We start from the raw sequence: 22,589 nt of genomic DNA, 5'->3' as shown, positions 1-22,589 counted from the left end.
GTGGGTCACACGTTATACGTGTCGAAGTAATAAGACACATGATTTATATGTATGTTGGGCTGATAAAATATCTGTAATGATGTAACATTCGAATGTAAATCTAGGAGTTCATAGTCAACACATTTGAGATCAGGGTCAAAATCTTGGATGGTCATCCCTGCTTGGATGATCACCATGTATGAACCCATCATGTCATGATCGATTATGCGTGGTGTTCCTAAGTTCACATGATGTGTACTCAATCGAAGAATGGCAATGCGTCGAGGCATTTTGGTCATTTTGACAAAAAAGTTCCTGCACTGACTGCATCCCCGAACATGCCACTGACATCTTTCACCGTTTCCGGATCCTCTCCAACCGTTTCAGCTTCAAAATCTTCTCCAAGCCCTCGGATTCATGTAACGGACGGTCATGATCAAGGGTGGGAATGGAGGGGATCCTGAACCCCCCCGTAAACAGGTCACCCACTTACTCGCGCAGTGATCGGGAAAAGGCGACACGGTCGACCGTGCGCGGGCCCACCGTGGGGCCCAGTCCTTCGACACAGAGTACGCGAGGGAGTTCACAACTTGTTGGCGTTTTCGCCCGTCACCGTCTATCTTTCATCTCGTTGTCTAGAGTGGCTTCCGCAGAGCGCTCTCTCTCTTCCCACTGTGAAAGATCATGCTAAAAATGGCACTGTTTAGGTCAGAGTTGGCCTCCTATAGGGAAGGGGCTGAGTGTCATCCCCAGGCATACCCATCCAGCACTCCGACTTGCAAGTACGAGCTCCGACGCCTGACCAACTCATGTTTTCTTGAAGAGAAAGGAAGAGTGAGATTCGAGATGCGACTCTCCCCCCACAGATCTCATCTCCCACATCGACGCCCTGATCTGTGACCTCTGATCACAAGCCATCCTCTGTCTCTCCTATCTAAGAATCTCTCTGGACTTGTTGGGAGATCGCACTGCCTTAGAGATTGCCACATCGCTACATATATGCCAAAAGGAGATCTAGCAGCTGCAGACAGGACCACTTTAATGGAACTAGGAGTTCCCATGCCCACTCCCAGTCGTTGAATCATAGCTTCTTCACCTTCTCTCTCTCTCTCTCTCTCTCTCTCTCTCTCTCTCTCTCATGGACTAAAAAGGAAAGAAATCCATTAGCATCAAAACTCTCATGCATTAGATCAGTCGTGTAATCATCATCCCATCATCATTATCGGCAACTACGAGGTCAATTAGTATCAGCTTGAAGCAGTTCAAATTAAGAGTACCCTATATTGCTCCATCACATCCTGTTTGCAGGAAGAAGCAGAGAGGTGAAACTGTTGGCACCATGGCCATGGTACCCAAGCCGGGGAGCCCTCGCTCCGATGGCTTCCTCACCAGCCCCAGCTCGTCACCCGCTGCCGCGGTCACCTCACCGGCGGCCTCAGCCGCCTCCCCGTCGCTGAGCCGATACGAGTCACAGAAGCGACGCGACTGGAACACCTTCGGGCAGTACTTGAAGAATCACAGGCCGCCGCTGTCACTGTCGCGGTGCAGCGGCGCGCATGTGCTGGAGTTCCTTCGGTACCTGGACCAGTTCGGTAAGACAAAGGTGCACACTCCCATGTGCCCCTTCTTTGGCCACCCCAACCCGCCCTCCCCATGCCCGTGCCCCCTCCGCCAAGCCTGGGGCTCCCTCGACGCTCTCATCGGCCGCCTCCGTGCTGCGTTCGAGGAGAACGGCGGCAAGCCTGAGGCCAACCCCTTCGGTGCACGAGCCGTCCGGCTATACCTCCGCGAGATCCGGGAGATGCAGTCCAAAGCCCGAGGCATCAGCTACGAGAAGAAGAAGCGCAAGAAGCAGCCACCGCCACCCCAACCACAGCCGCAGCCACAGCCACGTCCGCCCCACCCCCACAGTCCTTCGCCGGCCACTGGTGCAGCCACCTGATCCGTCGGTATCTCAACCATAATATATATCTCTCTTCCTTATTGTATCTACGACTGAGTCCTTAGGTCAGTCGGTCGTTCCAGTGAACCTTAGACTCGAAGTACTCTATATTCTATGCTTTGTGGCTTGCAGGGGTTAATTTATGTAGCTCATACTCTCACTAGATTAGCATAAGGTGGAGGAGTACGAGGAGTAGGGTTAGCTCATCATATATGATATTAGCATTGGTACCTGAAGTCATGTTAATGCACTGTGCTTTGAACTGATGGTTCATCTGTACCGGAGATCTCAACCATGACAGGGTTTAGATTTGATCATCATCTCTTTCTATCTCTGTTTGTTTCTAATGTTGGATAGTGCATGAAATTGGCTCATTCACAATCAGATATTGGTTTCCATCTTATTTGTGTTCTCGAAACTAATTGAATTTGGAGTTGGCTTTTGATCTCTGCTGGATTTCTTGTGCTTCCTATAGAGAACAAAAGGTCTCACCTTTTAAAGGGGGAAAAGAAATATATGATTAGTGTGTCACTGGTTTCACTTTACAAGGAAGTAAGCAATGCATTGGGATTTCATGGGATTCTCTCCATGCTCTCTCACTTTTCTCTTAACATAGCTAGTGGATTTCCTTAGAACTTAGTGCATGCTGCTACCACATATTACAAGATGTTTTGTTCCTTTAGCCTAGAATAATATATATTGAATGTTGAGTAAAGTTGCATCCATTTCTTCGGTATTATGTGAAATCTGTGTAAAATATATTTATGCTATTTGAGGTGCTAATATTCCAGTAAGATGATGATATCTCCTCAAACTTCATAGTTAATCAACACCATTGTTAGCATGTCATAAGTTGAAGCTAAAGAACTACTTATGTGTGTTCTTTTCTACTCATATCACTTTCTAGGGCTTTGTGCATGTGAATCTCAGTGCATCTGCTTTCTTCCATATCCTAGAATCTGTGACCAATATTTCCTTTATATCCAATTCTACATTAGAGAAGATGGTGTTCTAACCATTATGAAGTTTCTGATATGGCATCATTGATGAAAACTTGAACATGCATGTCATTAGGGATCAATCACTTCATCACATTATTGCTTCCATTAATTAGATAGCTTATATGCAGCATTAATTATGCATGTTATGGTATAGACAAAGGTTCTATGGCAATGTTAAACAAGTTTAGTTTGAGTCATATTATCAGATGAATTTGGTTACCCTAAAGTGCAATATTTAGAAGTAGAATGATGATACTAAAATGTCCTGACTTCTCTTGATTACTACTATCTTCACTTGGTTACAAGCTCATAAATATCATTTCTCATGAAATTTACAGCAATCATTGATGAATGTCAAAAATGTTCTTATCCTTTTTCCCTTCCATTTGTTTTTAAGCTTAATATTCTGAGCAATCCCCACAAGATAATGTATTACCAAGTTTCTCTCACATAACCCATTTAGATTATGCTTGTGTTGACCTTTTGACATCCAATTTTTTTGTTTGACCATCTTAGATTTGTTAAGTACATGTGCATACTTGGAAGATTATACTCCTAATTTAAAACAAGGCACTTATGTGACTTAATTTGTGACATATCCATGCTATATTATAAATGTGATATCATGAGAAAATGAAGAACAAATCATGCTTAACATGTGAACAAGTGTTCGGGCACGGTAGATCGAAGTTTGATAAGCTTATTCATATGTAGATAAGTGAATGGAGTCTTGAAGTAACAGATGTAAGGTGGCTTTTCTTAGAATAGGTTTCTCTTGTTGTTTTCGTATGCTAATTGTTAGTCGATATTCGCGGTAAATGTATATCGGTAATGTTTTATCCCGGATTGCGAAAGAAACATGAAATTATTTGAGAGAGAAATAGAAAGAAAAAAAATTTAGGCAAAAACATGTCACCATTCATAAAGCATGGAGGCCAAAATTGTTCTGTTGCTTTTTTTTGGCTCTCCCATGTAGACCATTATGTGTTCTATGTATTCAAGATATGCTGACAGTTCTTATTCCTCTTGCTTAGTTGCATAGAAAAATTTGTAGGAAATCATTTTCTTTTACAAACATGTTTACTGATGATTGTTTAAAGGGAAGTAATTTTACACATTGTTTTGATGTAGAAAATGTTTTTCAGATTGATCACAGAAAAAGAAAACTTCTTCTGATGGTATGTCTTATTTTGCATACTTTAGAAATGACTGACTGGGCACATAAATCTTAGGTGACTTTATGTTTGTGTAAACAAAATAATACTTTGAATTTTCTTATGTGTTACTATTGGGATGTTTATGATGTTTGATGGTCTTCATATGATTGCTTAGCACACTGTCCAGGCTTTCATTCTTCCTGTCATTTCTTTCTCTACTAAATACCAAATTGAAATCAATAAATCATTCTGAATCTGTTATGCTAATGATCATCAGCAATGCTTTTCCTATCTTTTAAATGAAACTGGTAAAAATATTTAGATAATAATTTCTTAATTTAAACTAGCCATGTTCTCTACATGTCACAATCCCAGGGCAATAAATGCTGTCATTTTATCAAGGTTGGAGTACTACTAACCATGTGGCCAAACAGCTTACTGCTCAAGTTCCCAGTTAGATTATTTTATATTGTTAGGACATTTAGTAGTAATCTTTACTCTGGAAATAAGCACAAGATTGGTGTGTTGTTTGCAGTGTTTCATGGTTCCATTTTCTGGCATGGCTTAGGGAACAAAAGAGTTTGGCTGGAGATTGGGGTTTAATTTGTTTGTAATTTGTTGGCCTAAGGTTATGATTTGATTGATGTGCAATTGTCATGATATAATACCTCTATAAGATTGACATGGTTGAGTTGGAGATCAAATCAAAGAAACAACTTTGGCTTATATTATGCTCACTCTTGGAATTTATTTGCTTGTGTTTGATTACTCCCATTTGATTGTAACTCTTTGAGTTGTTCATCACCTAGAGAACAAGAAAAGAATACATCTCTATAATGAAAAGAAATGATGTATTCAATCACAACCAAATGCATTGTGATCCTTCTCTTTTATACCTGTGTGCTATCCAATTTACTTGCTCCAGAATCATATTCATAAATCATGAAAACATGAAAAGACTTTAAGAAATATTTCATTAAATATCATGGAAACTAATTAACATTTTATGCTTACATATGTGAGTGTGTGATGGTTAAAAATAAAACCTGGCGTATACATCATCTGTGGAAGTTTAGATACTGTTCTTGTTTCAGGGAGGAAGATACGCACAGACACTGAGAAAGAGAGAGAGAGAGAGAGAGAGAGAGAGAGAGTCCAGATGTACATTGAAGTCTTCCCTAAAACAAATGCTGCTGCTTTTCTTTTCAGGGAGCTGAGCTTTTCATTTGAGAGCGCCAAAGCGGGCACTTGCAGCAGCAGCAGCAGCAGCTTCCTTCGAGGGAATGTACTGCTCACACTTCACGGTTGACGATATATCATACCAGCATCCTTTCCACGCTGCCAACTCTCATCTCTCTCTCTCTCTCTCTCTCTCATCAAAGCGCTGCCACTGAAAATGGTAAGCATAAACTCTTCACTTCTTTTCTTTTTATATTATTATGTTAGAAATAAAATTAAAAAGTCAAAAAACAGTTTTTGTACTTTATTCTATCCCTTTTACTTCATTCACTTTTACAACCCCTTCTAATTGTCCATAAAGCATATAACTCATGTTTTAATTGCCTAAAATTCCTTTTATAATTAACTTTCATTCGATTCCTAATATTTAATTTCCCAATATTTATAAGGCACTATTAAAGTCAATTTGAATTTTATTTTAATTTGTTAACAATAGAGATTATCTATTTGATATTTGCTACTAAACTTAAATTTAGAGTGTTAATATAAAATTATTAACTCCGAAGCGATATATATGTATGTATGTATGTATGTATTTTTGAAGAAGAGATTGAATTGAGTATTACTCAAAATTATTTATTTTTTCTAAGAATTTTTTATTATATTAAATGACATATAAAATATTTATTAGATGAAATTGTATAATCATATTTTTTATTTTCTTAGATCGCGTAAGTCAATAATTTATCAATTTTTTTTATTTAATTATCTTTTTTTTTCTTATTGAGTGCTCTATGAAAATAAATCGATATTTTTTTTCGTTATATATAAATTAAAAATATATTCATGAACTAAACCCAAAAGAAATTATTGCAGTCATGGTGGAAACATCCATCCATGGAGCCTTGATGAGCTCCATGAAGATGGATGGGGACGATGACGTCCGTCACCCTCTTGGTAGGAACACCATGACCGAATGAGCCGAATCCTCCGCTTCAAAGAAAACGGCCCTTCGTCCCATTTGAGCCACCCTATAAAGAGTAGGGTTCCGAAGAGGCTTCCTTCTCACGCAGGAAGACGATGGATGTGACGCCGCTAATCATGGCAAGAAAACAAACGAAAGGAGATCGAGTAGTCAAGTAAAACATCAGATTCGCTCTGATCACCACTCCCACTGTCATCGGCTCGACCATACAACTCAGTCACCTCAAAGAATGACCATTGAGTCTTCGGATCTTGTTTTGGTAGGTGAGGTGATGTACTTCGTCGCTTATTATGCTTGCAACCTCGAGGGATGGATACTTTTGGTGGAATCATCCGACCATGACTTTAAACGATGACCTCCAAACATGGAAGATGATACGGTATACGTGGAAGCAAAGCAGAGAACGACAAGATGATGGAACATGACGCTTGTTCTGGAAGCAAGAGCTCACCTACTGTGTGCCTGATCCAAATTTGCTTCGCTGTCAAGCAGTCCTGCACAGGTTTTAGTTATATGTATATGATGTGAAGACATCTTTCAAGTGGTAAGAAGAGAGACAGAGAGAGAGAGATTATAGAAAATTTAGATGAGAGTTACAATACTCAATTTTGATGACTATATTCATACATTTTGTTAATGTGTAATCTATGGAATGTACTGTTTAACTCTTTTCTTCTCATCACCCATGAAATTTCCATTGGTCTAACGAGTAACTCGAGATTTATTGGGATCAACATAGAACCATCAAATGGATTTAATCCCTTTGACATGCCTATCGCAGAGAAGATCAAGAACAAGAAGTCAAGGTCAAGAATTCTTGTTGAAGGAATCATTGACTACATGGCTGGCACAGGTGTTTTAGGTCAAGAATGTACAGGAAAAGCATGTCCATATGCTGCAGAAATGTGCCCTCGCAGTTTGAATCATCTCCAAACTCGTGAATCCCAACTCTCACATTTAATATGGTCGACAAGACCTTCTCTATCCTCACATAGCAAAACCCTCATTGATGTGAAATAACATCTGACATTGTGGATCTGCTGCTGGTCTTTTATTACAGTCCAACAACATGTGAGGATAGGATGATCGAATGGACTTCGATCTTCTTTGCTTGCCTATATCTGCTCATCATATATATCAATAGAAAGTAAGTGTGTATATTCTTCAAACGAGCTGAAAGACAAAGAAGGCTCTCTTTGTGGCGTTCTTGACGGGTGACAAAACGGTGCTTGAGACGACATGGTGTGGTGTTGACAGGGGAAGGGGGGGGGGGGTGGTGGGGGGGGGGGGGGGGGCGCGGGGAAAGCAGGTAATGTGTAGTCCATCACTCTCCCTCCTCCTTTCTATTTATGTCCACAAGTTGGTCAATCTATCTTCTGCTTCACTACTATTTGGGCTACTATTCGATGATGAAGCTGAGGCTGTAGTCTGCAGCACAAGTACGCAGGCGCAGTTCGTGAATCAGAGTCATCTTTCTCTTCCTTTTTCTTTGATCGAGGAAGTGGTGCCTTTCTGATGTACCAGTAAAGTTGAAGTTGGAAGGACAGCAGCTAGTCTATGAGACTACACTTGTGTCAAGCTTCATGGCATCAGCTTTTGTTTAGGAGCCACACCATTTTTATCTCCATGGCTACGTCGTACAGAGGAGCAGTGGAGAGATGCATGCGTCCATGGCTTTGAGTTTGACCGGGTTGTACGTCCAGTTTGTGTCAAGCTCTGTCAGTCTCCCTCCTCCCTTTCTATTTATGTCCACAATATCATTCTTCCTCTCTCTCTCTCTCTCTCTCTCTCTCTCTTCTGATGCTGAGACTGAGACTGTACACGAAGTACAGAGCGAACTGTTGGTATCAGTAAAGTTGAAGTGCGAGATGGATTGGATGGCGCCGCTGGCAGCTACACTGTAGGTTGTAGGTTTGTACCTGTCTGCACACTCTCCTCACTCGTCAGAACACTTCCTACTGCTAAGCTTTCACCATCACGATATCATCATCTGCTGTGCAGGTTGGTGGGACTGCAGAGGCCTTTTCCTTTTGCTTGTTTTGGTTGTCAACTGGTACAAGAAAGTGGACAGGGAGAGCAGAAAGTTATGGACCTTCCGATCCTGTAAAGTATTTCTCACATTCCAATAGAAAGACAGCTAACAAAAATGAATTCGATGTAATATATATACAATAATCTTGGATTTCCGAGACAGAAACACAAATGTGATTTGAGGTCGGGACAGACAGACGGCAAGAATTCAAACATGTTCAGTATTTTGGATGCTTCCATCGGGAGAGACGACATGCAATTTCATCATTTATAAGTTGGACAAGTTCTTGAAGAGAGGCGTTTGCAAGATCATTATCTGGTAATAGACTTCGCAAAGCATGCAGCTCCTCCGGGTTGGCTTTCTTGAAGAGACACCTAACAGCCAATTTTGAGGCGGCAGGCTGCGGTGGAGTGTGTTGCTCGGTAGGACGAACACTAGGCCTGTGATCTGTTGCCATGATAGCTATATCAGATTGGTTCGATGTATTCGGCGTGGCCGTCCAGTACTCTGTGCAGACATGATTGCAATCAAGCTCCTCGATTGCCTGAGACGAATCAAGAGGCAGTTCTTCAGCTTGGCTCGAATGATCAGCGTGAGTGGAAGAACTTAAAAAAGATAAAAGATAAGGTAGTGTTAAAAAGCTCAATGGATTAAAAATAAAGAACGATGTCAAACAAATATATATATATATATATACATATATTCTCAAATTCAACAAATATTTGAAAGGAAATGTTGACTAAGTTTGTTTAGTTCATACAAACACAACTAATTATCAGCTCAATAAAGAGATTCAGGTCAAACAAACATAACTAGTTATTAACTTCGATAAATAGTTTTCAAGTCAAACAAGTTGCACCCATCGGTGCAGCTTGTTGTGATATGTGGAGCACCTATAATATTTTGAAGGTGGCAATCATCAGCTGGACCTACTAAGTCAAACTCGATCCAACCATTTAAGCTAAGATGACAAATCAAGACTGAACCATCATCCTTGTACTTGACCCACTTGAATGTCAAGTGAGGCCCAACTTGCCCGAACCAAGAATTTCTTGTAATGATAATATAGCATACATAGAAAATATCAATTGCCAACCCATTCAGTAGATAATCCAACCAACCCATTTGTCATGTATCTCAATTCCAATTTGGGGACAGAATTTTCTCAGCTTAATTTGTATGCCTAAGATAAATTGACCCATCTTCACTGCATGAGACAACTTGGCCCATCCTAAGTGTCCAGCCACAATTTGACCAATATTCTATCAATTGAATACATTGTTAAACCAAATTCAAAATTTAAAATTAGCATTATATTCTATTAGCAACTTCTATCAAGGAGCAATTTTCAGTTTCCTATATACCATATAAAAATGAAACTCTCCTATATGTCCCAATAAACCTTGAAATCCTCCCTTCTGAAAACATAGCACTAAATGTAGTTAGATGCCATCAAGACATGTTTGCTTTCAGCTGCCTCAAGAGTGTGAAGAATCCAATGATAATTTCTAAAGGCAAGTCAAATATTCTCCTTTCCATGTTGATATGTGCCAGAGGCCACATTTGATGAAACATAGGTCTGTAAAAGCTTTGGTTATGATACAGTCTAAGGTACAACATCAGTAGGATACAAAAGGCAGTTTAAGAAGGTTCGAATTATAAATCTATTTAGAAATAGATGCAAAGAGGTAATCATGTGTATGTATGTTGCTATTTGTCAATTGCATCATAAAGCCAAGTAACCACTAGAATTGAGTTTGCTTTTCTGTAGACTGATAAAAGATACATTAAATGGTTTTAAAACTAAGTTGATATGACACAAAGATAATTGTGCTCATGTCTTTTGGTTTTTCAATGTCTTCTGGTATGATAAGGACAAAAAGAATTTTGTGTTACAAATTCTGATGTAAACAAGTAAACATGCCAATACCTTCAACAATGACACTGGGATTGGCACTATGGATTTACTTTGATAGGGAAGAACGAAAGTTCAAGGAAAAAAATAACATTCTTAGAAGACGGAAGAAATTCAAGTATCCACCTCATGTGATATCCCAAAATCCTAAAATTACCTTTTTTTTTTCCTCTGCAGCTTGATGGTTTCCTTTTTTGTTCATTGTTCTGTTCCAAAAGCCAATCTCGCCCCTAACAATACCTCCCTTTCTACCAGAAGTTGTTTCACCCACCATAGCATATAAATGCAGATGCTGACCCTCAGTCAGCAATCACTACTTGTCTGAGTCCACATTAAGACCCTCAAAATTGTATGCCTTTGCCATGTCTTCAATTATTGCGACCACAACAATGAACGGGTGACCATCACCCCTAAACATTGACCTCAAGCCTGACATCAATCTTGTTAACCTCCAGCCGATTATAACCACCTAAATCCCCTCGGTTGTGCTAACCTTGCCTTTAACAACTTCGACAACATTGCACCTTGATGTGGTGAAACATCAAGCGACACTTGGCCAGCATGAGTTGTCAGAGTATAAATAGTTAACTGCATCTACCAGATAATCAGAATTGATATGACATGGAAGATAATTGAAAGATACTATTCAAATAGATTCATAAAAAAGAAAATTTCTTACCAACTACCAGTATTCAATTAAAATAACTTGTTTTTGGTTTGTCAGCATAATTACTTGTATGATGCTTCTCTTTGTATATTGGATGAAGTGTGGTCATAATCCTTTGGTCATACATACATTCTCCTTCGTGAGAAAAAGGGGCTTCAGTTTACTATTTTGTATGCAATGCCCTACTACCATAGTTGGAATTTTTCTTTGGTTAGTAACAATGATGATGCAGAGTTGTAATATAATTGTTCTCATGAATATGAATGAGATCCATGTCCATTTTCACAAGCATCCTTAGCTAGTTTAATATGTATATGAATGAGGTCCATGTCCATTTACATTAGAAAATTTTCAACATTGTATATTTGATTTCATACACCCTGATTTGTTTGTTTATGATTTAATATGCTCTAAGTATCACATAATCCTATTATTTTTATCTATAGATAAATGAATTTTAAACATATGACATAATCACTATTTGTATATGTCTGCATATCTAAATCTAGAATTTGTTTTGTATTTTACTTAATTCTCAAGGTTTTATATAATCTTAAAAGCCTTGTAATTTGTTTTCTACAGTCCTATGATATTAAAAAAATCAAAATTAGTAATTGGAAGTTTTATACTATCATGTCCTATATAGCTTCATAGGGCAACTAACTCTGTGTAAGATCATAAACAATTGGGTTAAGGTCCAATTTAGTCCATATGGTTTTAGTCATAGACTTCTTAAACCCTTATGGTTTACTTGTGTCTAAAATAATCCTTACATTTTAAAAAACGTAACATATAAGCCCCTCCCGTCAAGTCTGAGTGAACAGATGTTAGAGTCTACTTACGTGGTATGCTAACTTATAATAAATCATTAATATAATAACATATGTAATTTAAGGTTAAGGTTCATTTTAGCTCCTACGGTTTTCGTCATAGACCTCTTAAACCTTTATGGTTTACTCATGTCTAAAATAACCCATATATTTTAAAAAACGTAGCATATAAGCTTATCTCGTCAAGTTTGAGTTAACAGGTGTTAGAGTCTACTTACATGTCATGTTGACTAACAATAAACCATTAATATAATAATACATGTAATTTAAGTTAAAAAAATTGAGATCTCCATCAATGGCGGCAGGAGACGTCGTCATGGAAGCGACCACTAGCAGCAACACCGAGTCGTTGCTGCTTAATAGGGCATTTATATGCACGCAATCTCTCCCATGCTGACAACGAGCTCAGAAGCTTCCGGTCCTACCTCAAGTGGATGTGCGTCAACCAATCCGACACTAGTCACGCAGTGGTCTCTCGGTCCCTCTTCCTCCTCTTGAGCATCTTCATCCACACCGCCTCCCACTTCGTCCTCTCCTACACCCTCACCCGCCATGCCTACGACGTGATAGTCCAGCTCTCCCTTACCTCCACCTCTGACCTCTCCTACCTCTGCCGCTATGCCTTCGTCCGTCACTTCCTCTTCCTCGACAAGATGGTCGGGGAGAGAGAGTGCGGGAGGGCTACATGGACCAGCTTAACCGTTCCTTCCGTATGCTCTCTGTCTTCGTGATGCCATGCTTCGCGGTGGAGGTGGCTTTAAGGTATCGTGGTACTCGTCGGGATCGGAGTAGGTGTCGTTCGTGGTGGCGAGCACATCCACCTGAGGCAGGACCGGAAGCTTAGCTCATCGTCAGTGCAGGAGAGGCTGCATTCGTATGACGCCCTACTAGACAACAACGGCTTAGTGCTGCTACTGCTGGTCGCTTCCACAACAACGCTTCCTCCCGCCATTAATGGAGGTCTCAATTTTTTTTAACTTAAATTACACGTGTCATTATATTAATGGTATATTATGAGTTAGCATGTCATATAAACAGATTCTAATGTCTGTTAACTCAAACTTGACGAGAGAGACTTATATGCTATATTTTTTAAAATATAGGAGTTATATTAGACACGAGTAAATCATAAGAGTTTAAGAGGTCCATGACCAAAATCATAGGGGCTAAATTGGACCTTAACCCTCAATTACACATGTCATTATATTAATAATTTATTGTGAGTCAACATGTCACGTAAGCAGACTCTAACATTTGTTAACTCAGACTTGACGGGAGGGAGATAAATGCTACGTTTTTTAAAATGTACGAGTTATTTTAGACACGAATAAACTATAAGGACTTAAGAGGCCCATGACTAAAATCACAAGGGCTAAAATGAATCTTAACCCTAAATAATTTGTTCTGTAACAAATGGAAGATGACATTTATACTCAGATTTTCATCATAGGTGACATCATAGTTATATAAAAATGTAGTTTTCATGTTATAATGAAACACAAAGTATTATAAAAAACAAATGAAACACTACATCTATGAAATTATGCATTAGTATGCAGACCACACTGTACATATCCTATGTCATACCAATACAAGATTTAGTAATTGTATTGGTCAGTACCACATTTTTTTTAGTGTCTCATGCATCCATATAAATATAAGGGTGACTTGTCCAGACTGCAAAGATCATGTGAACCATATACATTGCTGGGCGCTATTGCTCTCAAGTAAACTTTAAATCATGATCTGATAACAGTTTCAACTTTCAACTTTCAATAACATCAAACCATTATGGTACCAAGATACTGAGCCAAATGCTACCCTGTACCACCGCAAAATGCATACACAGTAGCTTAAAATGCCCACATAACATGGCTGCCTTTTTAAATACTAGAATAAAGCATACATGTATACCAAGTTTTCTTCAATTCCAAGGGTTCAAAAACTTATAAATATGAAAAAATGTTTGTTAAAGATAATACAAATCTTCATTCACTAATCTAGTACATCGTTGAAAATGAAATAAAGAAAAAGAAATCATGACAAAAGCAGATAGGCATAGGAAACATTGTAACAGTAAGAGATAATATCAAAAAGAGACTAACCTGTATAACTGCTGGTGATAATAAACCAAACATTTCAAGACCATCAACTGATCCTGGAGGCTGCAAGGAAGGGAGATTAAGCGTTGCCATCTTTTGTTGCTTTTGAATTTCCTGGTTCACCCTCTCTCTCACCATATCCCAGCATTTGGTGGCAGAAACATGGAGAAACACTTCACTTGGACATTGCTCAACCACAACCTGATGTTGCAGGAATCTGTTAGAAAGCCCTGCAACTTTAAAATTTTCCTTGCTGGATTCACAAAATTACTATTTCAAATTAATAATAACATGTCAGAAAGATGAACAATTCAATTGTTGATGGAATATCTTTGGAGTTTGATTATACTGTGATAATGTGTCATGCTTATACTGTGATAATAACTTATAATGATGCTTCTTTATCTAACATCATGTACTATTTCTGGATGCATGATTGACATAAACAGTGAAATAGGTACAAAGAGACAAAATTACTCACCATAAATAGAGGCCCAAGTAATCCAGCATCCAAAATTTCAGATATATAGTAACACATCTGCGTTGGATCTAAAATGCTAATGTATTTAACTCGACTTCTATATCCTGCATAATGAGACAAATATCAGGAGAATGAAGAGACAAAAAGCAAAAGTACACAATAACAAGAAAAATTTTAGGTCCAGAGAAACTTTCAACTCCAGCAGAACCTTTGCTGAAATGCATCTAGCATTCTGTTCCCAACATCAACAACTTGCAGACACATAATAAAGTGACTTGCAAACAAACCTTTTGGGAATATGCGGTGGCACGTGGACCATAATTTTCCAGAAAGCACAATACCATACACCAAAACCTCAATATTGCAATTACTTATTTTCACCACCTTTTCCATTTGAGGGCCCATCTTCTCATAGTTACATATATCAAGATTTCTTTGTGTACAAGGTTGGATTTCAGTAGATGAATTGCTTCTATCAAGGTTAACCTCAGAGTTGAACTCAGATTGTACCTTCTTTCTTTTATCTTCTGGTTCTCCTCTTCCATAATTCTGGATAATTTGAAGATGAATAGGTTCAGTACCACAATCAGATGCTTCATTTTCAGGCAACATATCTGCACTTTGTTTTGCAACAGTTACTCTGGCAGAAGATCTCACGCATTCACTTTCCTTTCCAGGAAGGAATTCAAACAACTGTTGACCATGTAAATTGGAGAGAACCTCTCTGCAGTTTTCCTCTACCTGCTCATCATCATCAACCAGTATCACCTTTAACTTATTACGAGAAACTTCCGGGCCAGCCAACAGATCTTTTTCGTTTGCCAACAACACATTAGTCTGGGGCACTAAAAGAATTTTATCCTTGTGAGCATGGGAAGTTGTCTTATCATCACAATCTGTCTGCCTTGAAAACATGTCAGTGTTCTTTTCTGGGGACTCTGCAGTCATTTTATCCGATACCACTCCATTTGTACCTTTATGTTCATTACCATTTAATAAGATAGCAACCTTCTCAGCAGAAGATTCAATCAGTTCTATCCCAGATATCTTAGAAAGTGAGGAGCTGAATTTCTTTACCTCACCCATTGATTTAGAATTGTTTTGCAGCAAAGTGGTGTTCCGGGGACCTTCCGATAAAAGTTGCTGATCCAAAAAGGATGATGAGGTCATATTTGGATTTCCCAAATCAAAATTTTTGTCCATCCCAAGGCTAGGCTCCCTTGTAACAGGTTCAATATCCTTTTGCTCTCTTCCTTCTTTGTCAGTCATACCTATAAGATTTGGTTCATGTGTTTTCTCTCTTGAGATGTATGAACTCAAGCTTAGCCCAAGATCAAAACTGCCCCATCTATGAACTGCACTCGGCTTCCCTCCCAAAGCATCCAATAGGACATTCAATTCTCTGGTATCATAACGGAATAAAAATATCCGCGTGTTCCAAGCACACGAGCATAAATTTTTTGCATGAATCAGGCAAGCAAACCTATCTGGTGAACACAGACAACTAGCAGCAGAAAGATGCAAATCATAGTGGCACAGAACACATTCTCTTTCATTATTAGAATCAAAATCAGTATCCATTTTCTGTGACCGAGATGAGCAAAGGTATTTTCTTCTCATGCATTCCATCTCAATGCGTGCCTAATTAACAAAGAAATTAGTTGTGAGGACACTGAAGAACAGCATAATTATGTCAAGTATAAAGTTCACCTTAAGTGTCTTTGCAAGGATGCCATCTGATGAGCAAAACTTTTTCCATCTTGCATTAACTGAGGGGTTTTTCCTGAAGAACAGTAAATTCCAGTGGGCTCTAACAGCTTCCCTTGCAGCTCCTAGCAACAACTTGTCATGGGATATTGATATTTTTCGTCCCTGTTCACGATAAAGTTCCACAGCATTCTGCCCATGAGGTAACCAATCAAGAGGAGCCACATTTACAGCTTCTGCACAATTGAATCCACAATTAAAACCAGCGTGATAAGCCCGAGGGAAAGTGAGAACAAACTCTCCTGGCCTCTGAACACACCGGTAAACAGGTACACCTTCTAATCTTAACAGTGAGGGTGAAAATTGGGTTACCTAGAAAAGAGGATCAGACAGAAAGTAGTCATTTTAAAATGATATAAACTTGTAGTTAGCTATGAAGTATATACCAGACATGCTGAATATTTTCCAGTTGAATTTCTGACAGAAAATAAGCTAGAAAACATCATCTTCCCAAGATAACATTCTTGCAGAGAGAAAACATAAGGCAAAAAGTTATTACAAGATTGTGAAGCAAGTCTGGTTGTTCTTCGAATTGGTCTGGTAGATGCTTTTTCATAGTATCTTCTAACTTTGACGCATATTTTCCTGGGACCCCATACCAAATTTTGGGAGAACCCCAGTGCAAGTAATTCAATGAGTATAAGTGGTGATCTTCAACATGCTGTAGGAAAAAAAAGGTAACAGTTATAACATAAACCAGAAAATTGTAACAAGGTCTAACCGTTCCTAGATAAGAAAAGATTCACCAGATGCAAAAGACATTACTTTTGTAATAATAACTGAAGATCAACAATCTTACCCAACAAAATGAGGAAAAACACATTCCTATATACAACCATGGCACTAGAACACCAGGAATCTCTCCACTTTCAAAACATAGCATAGAGCCTGGAAGCCGAGCTAGGTTGTTTAGGTTCCAACCAGAATTTATATGTTGATCATCAATTTCAGAATTTTGTAAAGAGAATGATGCTTTGGGAAAACCACTGCCAAAAACGCCTGTGTCCAAATCAGCACCGTAGAGTACCTAAAAAAAGGAACTTTACCATAATAGATCAAGGCATATCAAGCGGATAAAATCAGTAGTTTTGATTAATGCAATATTCTTAAACTGTCAAAATAACAAAATCCAAAAGTCAAGAAATATATACAAGTTATTATTCCTTGAGCTAGCATGATAACAGCACTCTTGTCAATTAATATGTACTAATTTTCTATCAGTAAGAAACTTCATCTCATTGTAAAGAACACATGTATTGGAAGAAGAGACAAGTCCAAATATTTTTGCAATTTTATGCTAAGTATGAAATGCATCTCATAATACTATAATCAACAGAAACACTCATGCACAACAAGATCCGTTACGGTTTGTGAAACCTAGAATAGCACCTCAATCTCCTCAGTTGACTTCTCTACTATCCGCCAATATTCACCTTCAATATTCTCTACTGATGGTTCCTGTTGACCAGATATTACATCAAAGTCTGCATTTGTGTGAAAGTACTGCTCCTTGAAGTCATCTGCATATTTTTGAAATGTTTCCAGAGTGAAATCCGGACCAGTTTCAAATCCAAACCTCTCCGAACTGTTATGGTACCTTTGTCGATTAACTTTTGTAATATTCTCATCACTATTATCCCTCAATTCCTGATGTTTTTGTTTTTTTGTCCTCATAATGTTATGGTTTCCATTGATCTTCTTCAAAGAATCACGATTTTGAAGTTTGTCCACTGGCTGAACACGAGTTGTAAATTTTAAATTTTCCCACACATTCTTCTCTTTGAGAAGGCAATGTGGTCTCCAAGAAGAGGGTGGAACAATTCGACAAATTCCATACTTTTCGGCTCTTTGGCAAACACTTGAAATATATTCCAGGGTATCTCTAAATTCCTGTTCATAAAACCAAAATAAGCAGTCAACTAAAACAATGTATGCTCAAAGGACTAAATTATCAGCCTAGGCTTTAAAAATCTTTTAATAGACAACACGAACCTCTTCACTTGGATAGAATACAGGAGCTTCATCAAGGGTAGGCTTGCACGCATCTTGTGGATGCCATCTTGCTATGACCTGTTATGAGACTCAGCATTCAACTTAGTAATAATTAACGAGTCCTCCCAGAGCAATAAGAAAGAGCAAGAAGAGACATGATGATGTTGAACTACCTTCTGACATGTTTTACATTCAGTACATCCTCGAATAACCCCTTTTGGTAGGCAAGGGGTTGAAGGAATATCCTACAAGGAGAAATAAATACTTATGCATTACAAGCAACCAATGTAAAGGTGTATATAAGTTTGTGACAACAATAAAAAGAATGAGAACTGGCATTGAACATGGTACCAACTACCAAGTACAAATGAAATAACTAGCAATGCATCATGCATGGACATTGTTTACCCTTCCAAAAGGGTCCCTTTCACTAATAAGAGTTAATCCCCCACCTAAAGAACCAACTAGACCAAATCATTGGGCACCACCTGCACAAGAATTTGAACCCAGAATCTCCTCAACAGAAACAGGGGCCAACCACAAGGTTATGGTCCGATTTCTACCAAAAATTGCAATCAATTAGTTCTAATAATAAATGGTGAATTAGATTCATTGTTTCAGTCATCACCTAATTTATTGTCGATGAAACAACTTCTTAAATAACTACTTACCTGCTCAAAAGCCTCATAGTCACACTCTTTGCCTGAGCCATTATCAAATTCACTGTAGTTTACCCAGGGTCTGTATCGAAGATTCTTTCTAGATTTCTCATCTGATATCATGCAATGTACTCTGCAAGAAGCATTTGCAGAAGCCTTCACACCATCTTGCACCCTCTTTAAGGTAAATGATGTAAGAGATGAAAAACCAGGTGGAACTGGAGGTATTCCATCAATAGCTTTAGAAACATGCGCAGACGAAAAACCAGGTGGAACTGGAGGCATTCGATCAATAGCTTTAGAAACATGCACAGATGAAAAACCAGGTGGAACTGGAGGAATTCCATCAATAGCTTTAGAAACACGTGCAGATGAAAAACCAGGTGGAACTGGAGGTATTCCATCAATAGCTTTAGAAACGCGAGCAGATGAAAAACCAGGTGGAACTGGAGGTATTCCATCAGTTGCACCACTAACATCTGTTGTTACATGTTCTGTTCCCATTGGTACTGAAATAAAAGACATAACAATAGTTGACCATTTTAAAATATGCCATAAATAATTTCAATTCATTGCAAATATACATGCAATGATGCAAATCAATTAATTCATGAAAAAATTTGAACCATGTATCAGAATCACAAAAAGATTGTGGTTGCAACCAGATAAGCAATGTAAGGAGGACAAATAATTATTTGCACCACATGTTCAAGTGGAAACCCCTAAATGTAAACATTTTAATGTACAATCAACAAAAATGATGTGCCCGTGCATGGTCTTTAATCATGATTTTCATTCTACAGAACAATTTTATTGCAGATATTCAACAGGAAAATAACAAACATCATGATTCTTATGACTTTTGCTTGAGGTAAGTGACATATCTAAGTAATCGTAACCTTTCAGCAATAACACTCAAGCTGCACTAAAAGTATGGAATCGTCTTTTAGACATAAACACAACTTATAACTTATACCTTGAAAACATAAAGAGAAAATAAGAAGTTGCCAAGATAAACATTCAGATATTAGAAAGAATATGATACAGATACTTCTTTTCACATCCAGATATATGAATTTTGGACTCATGTGACAAGCCAAGGACCTGAAAGAATCATTAAGGAAATACCGCATCTAGAGGCTTATTTACCCTGCAATTTAGACAGAAATGGAATTGTGGTACTGGGATCTTGGGTAAAAGCAGGTGATATTCTTAATAGGTACATTAATGTCTCAAACATCAAACAAATAATTGTATGCTCCAGAGGATACAAAATAACTTGTTTTAAGCCAAGGACCTGAAAGAATCACTGAGGAAATATTGCATCTAGAGGCTCACTTACTCTGCAATTTTGAAAAAAATGAATTGTGATGCTGAGATCTTGGGTAAAAACAGGTGATATTTTGAAAAAAATGAATTGTGATGCTGAGATCTTGGGTAAAAATAGGCGAATTAATACCTCAAACAGAAAACAAACGTTGTATTCTCCAGAGGATATGAAATAATTTGCTTTAACTTTCTTCAATAATTTGTTTCATGTTAAAATCTTTTGATCAAAAGACCAGATGGATAAAGGAAAATCTACTTCTTGCACCACTTACTTTTAAATAATGTGAGGTCCTTGTTTCTAGAACATACCACCAGGTACAGCACAAGAATTTGTTCCTATTCATGAAGTCAAAAAAGCTCCAGCTAGAACTATCTGTCAGCTTTGGTTACAAACAAAAGTAAATTACACAAAACGTTAATGTGTTCCCTCCTCCTAACTAGTCTTCTACTCTCCAAAGGAGAGAAGTGCTTCACAAACTACCATTAAAAGGGAGCTAAACTAAACTCCATTAATTTTACTTGCAACAAAAGAAGTAACAACCATATTCCCCAGGGGAAATGAAGAGATTGCTAGGGAACAACCTACCATCAAGTCTTCTCTTGATGATAATAGACCTTCCACTGAAGAAGAAGGCTTTTTATTTCAAAATGAGTATGTTCTCACATCAAGAAACTGCATATGCATAATATTTTTTCTTAAATTACTGCATAACACAGTTCTAGGCTGGACTTCCAATTTCTAGATACCACTATGTCTTCTAAGTTGTGAGGAAACTCAAAAGCTCTGGGCTGAACTGGATCAGACTTTCAAACCAAAGCTCAAGATAGTAATCATACAAAAAAATAGACCAGTCTTTAGCCAGTCCAGTGGATTACCAGTTAGGATTGGATCAGATAATTAAGACCTTGGACTGAGCCAACTCGATCCTGATTTGACCAGTCTGATAGATTTAAAAACCTTACAGCAGGTAGAAAAAGTTAAATACAGGTAGGATCTGTGTTTAGACACACATTTACATACCAATAGTGAAAAATTAGTGCAATGCATACATTGACTACTAACCCTTAGAATAATAAAAATAAATGAAATTTAATTGAATTCTATATTCAGAACAGACAAGTACATTTACAATATATATGAACAAATAAAACTAATTATAAAACTTCCTAAAATATTCATCACCTTAAGCATAAACTAGAGATGCTATGCTTTGAACATCCCAATTGAAAGTAAACCCTTATGAATATGAATCAAATAGTTGAACTTACATTTATTTTCCACTAGTTTCCAAAAATTTTAAAAATTGCAAAGGAATTAAAATCTCAAAGCAAAAGATTAATAAGAATAAAATTGTGGCCATGTATATACACACAGAGAGAAATGAATGGAATACCTGGAGATCCCCAAAGACAAACATGAACATGAATGATATATCACAATAAACACCAAAAAAATGGCAGGTAAAAAACATATATGTAGCAAGGACATGAGTTTTCAAGTTGTAACAATTTCTCAAGCATTAACATAAGATCAAGGTACACACCTCAGTGTCACTTAAGGGCTCTTAACCACTCTTCCGTTATTCTGAACACACTCAAATAATCAACACAATTAAATGCCAAATAGTTCTCAAACAACAACTGTCATGGCGAAGATCATCCCCACCGAAAGGAAATACCTTTTCATGGCAAAGATTAACTAATTATCACGGAGATGCAACATCCAAAAGACTTGCGTATAATTTCACAAACATATGAACACATCAGATATTCAAGTGTTGACCATCCAAAAGATGCAAAGAAGATTACAATAGACGAAATGCATCACACCTCTCAATACAGAAAGAAATTTCAGTTACAAATTTACGCAACAAGAAAACAATTGCGTATGATTTCACCAACATATGAACATATCAAATATTTAAGTGTTGACCATCCAAAAGATGCAAAGAATATGACAACATAAGAAATGCATCACGCCTCTCAATACAGAAGAACCTTCAATCACAAATTTACACAAAAAGAAAACAATTGATAAATTTAAACCCATCTGAACCTACCAACTGCGATGAATTACAAACAAATAAAATTAATGACGATCAATTCTCAGTGCACCACAGGATGCGGACTACATATATAAAACCCTACCTGCAAATATCGCCGATATCTAGTAGCGAAGACGGTATTCTATCAATAGCTTCTAATGCACATCCGATCACGAGACGCCCCTGCGAGAGGGGCCGCCTGTGGTGGTAACCCTGGCGTCGTTTAGGGCCTGATGGCGAGCGAGCGAGCGAGCGCCGTTCTCTGTAGAGTACGGAGACAAAAGGGCAAAGAGAGGATTAAAGATCGAAGGGACGAATACAAAAGAGGAGAGAGATATAAGTGAGACGGAGGTCGGCCGTTCGCACTACTAAAACTCATGTTTTTATTTTCTTTTTCTTTTTATTATTTATTTATTATTATGTTTTTATTTTTATTTTTTGTTTTTATCTTATAAAGTCCGTCTAATTGAATTTTCCGAAATATCCCTTGAAAAGGGTCTTCGTTATCTTAAACAGGTTCAAAAAAT

General features: G+C 37.9%; 2 protein-coding genes across 7 annotated transcripts; one reads left to right on the top strand and one right to left on the bottom strand.

The window, feature by feature from the left end:
- Positions 1 to 656: 656 nt before the first annotated feature.
- Positions 657 to 2,241, top strand: LOC135598318 (protein LIGHT-DEPENDENT SHORT HYPOCOTYLS 4-like). Its single transcript, XM_065091911.1, has one exon. The coding sequence runs from the start codon at positions 1,319 to 1,321 to the stop codon at positions 1,919 to 1,921; it is 603 nt and encodes a 200-aa protein (XP_064947983.1). The 5' UTR covers positions 657 to 1,318; the 3' UTR covers positions 1,922 to 2,241.
- Positions 2,242 to 8,327: 6,086 nt separating this feature from the next.
- Positions 8,328 to 22,367, bottom strand: LOC103978011 (putative lysine-specific demethylase JMJ16). Of its 6 annotated transcripts, none has more exons than XM_009393719.3 (13): positions 22,166 to 22,339; positions 21,562 to 21,696; positions 18,701 to 19,197; positions 18,203 to 18,274; positions 18,030 to 18,107; positions 17,427 to 17,927; positions 16,837 to 17,064; positions 16,537 to 16,698; positions 15,981 to 16,349; positions 14,558 to 15,911; positions 14,271 to 14,374; positions 13,793 to 13,990; positions 8,328 to 8,819 (listed from the first exon to the last, which is right to left on the bottom strand). In XM_009393719.3, the coding sequence occupies exons 3-13, from the start codon at positions 19,190 to 19,192 to the stop codon at positions 8,493 to 8,495; spliced, it is 3,885 nt and encodes a 1,294-aa protein (XP_009391994.2). In that variant the 5' UTR covers positions 19,193 to 19,197; positions 21,562 to 21,696; positions 22,166 to 22,339; the 3' UTR covers positions 8,328 to 8,492. The 6 variants fall into 6 exon arrangements, 4 of the variants coding, with proteins under 4 accessions (XP_009391994.2, XP_009391986.2, XP_009392003.2 ...); XR_001978893.2 differs by lacking the exon at positions 21,562 to 21,696 and adding an exon at positions 10,348 to 10,784 and having other exon boundaries at positions 8,683 to 8,819; positions 22,166 to 22,340; XR_001978895.2 differs by lacking the exon at positions 21,562 to 21,696 and adding an exon at positions 10,348 to 10,778 and having other exon boundaries at positions 8,683 to 8,819; positions 22,166 to 22,340.
- Between the last annotated feature and the right edge of the window lie 222 nt (positions 22,368 to 22,589).

This window comes from Musa acuminata, chromosome BXJ2-1, assembly GCF_036884655.1.
Source record: "Musa acuminata AAA Group cultivar baxijiao chromosome BXJ2-1, Cavendish_Baxijiao_AAA, whole genome shotgun sequence".
NCBI lineage: Eukaryota > Viridiplantae > Streptophyta > Magnoliopsida > Zingiberales > Musaceae > Musa > Musa acuminata.
This window is presented reverse-complemented; position numbering and strand designations above follow the sequence as displayed.